This window comes from Eurypyga helias, unplaced genomic scaffold (assembly GCF_000690775.1).
Source record: "Eurypyga helias isolate BGI_N326 unplaced genomic scaffold, ASM69077v1 scaffold21810, whole genome shotgun sequence".
Lineage (NCBI taxonomy): Eukaryota > Metazoa > Chordata > Aves > Eurypygiformes > Eurypygidae > Eurypyga > Eurypyga helias.
The window spans coordinates 7,733-8,589 of NW_010224053.1; the positions used below are offsets into that span (position 1 = coordinate 7,733).

The 857-nt window shown below is 60.9% G+C and overlaps 1 protein-coding gene across 1 annotated transcript in view; it reads right to left on the reverse strand.

Annotated features, from left to right (window-relative positions):
* Positions 1–791, reverse strand: part of LOC104516089 (talin-1-like) — a gene marked incomplete at both ends in the record, with an annotated part of 6,849 nt that extends 6,058 nt beyond the window's left edge. Inside the window, 4 exon segments of the mRNA XM_010160302.1 lie at positions 1–9; positions 176–298; positions 449–538; positions 698–791. The exon segment at positions 1–9 is cut by the window's left edge and continues 135 nt beyond it. Coding sequence (XP_010158604.1) covers positions 1–9; positions 176–298; positions 449–538; positions 698–791 — 316 coding nt within the window.
* Positions 792–857: the final 66 nt, after the last annotated feature.

Consider the following 857-nt stretch of genomic DNA (forward strand, 5'->3'; position numbering starts at 1 on the left):
GTAGGCAGCCTAGGAGCACGAGAGAGGCGGTGAGAGTGTGTGCACACACTGGGGCAGCTCAGAGCAGGCATGGGTTGCAGAGGAGGCTGGTAGCCCCATCCCGTGGAGCCAGGCATGGAGTGGCAGGGGAGGGGTGTGGTAGGGATAATGTTCAGGGTTGCTGAGCGTGTCTCACCTGGGCAGCTGCCTCCGTCAGCCCGCAGAGAGCTTTGGAAGCGGCACTGATGGAGTCGCCAAACTCAGGCAGTTTGCTGTTCTTGGCGTTCTGGGAGATGCCAGCCATGGACTCGCCCAGCACCTGCAGGAGACCACCCAGTGCTTATGGGGACCATCTCACAGCTCACCGTGCTTCATCAGCCGGGGAGGAACCGCCTTTCCCTTTGCCCCCACATCCTTCCCAAGCCCTCCCTGTCCTTCCCCAAACCTCCTCTCCCAGCTCAGGGCTCACCTTGGAGTTCTCCATAACGCTGTCGAGGCAGTTGAAGTAGGACATGTCATTGACGGTCTGCGTAGGGTTCTCCAACAGCTCCTTCACCGTCTGCAGGGATGCAGGTGTCAGACCCAGGGGAAGGCTCCACACCCTCCACTTACCACTCCTCTTTGCTCCCTCCTACCCCTCATGTGGGGCACCACTTCCCCTCCCCACCACCTTAGCACCCATCTCAGCCCTTCCGCACTTCGGCAAGTGGCTTCTCACCTCCAGTTCCCGCAGGGCATTGTCACACTCCTTCTGGCCCGGTGCCTGCTGGGTGCACATGGTGATCAGCTGGTTAATGCTGTCGGTCACCGCCCTGCCGAGGACACAGGAGAAAGACCCTTGGATCAACGCCAGCTCTGCCACCCAGCCCCACTGCTAC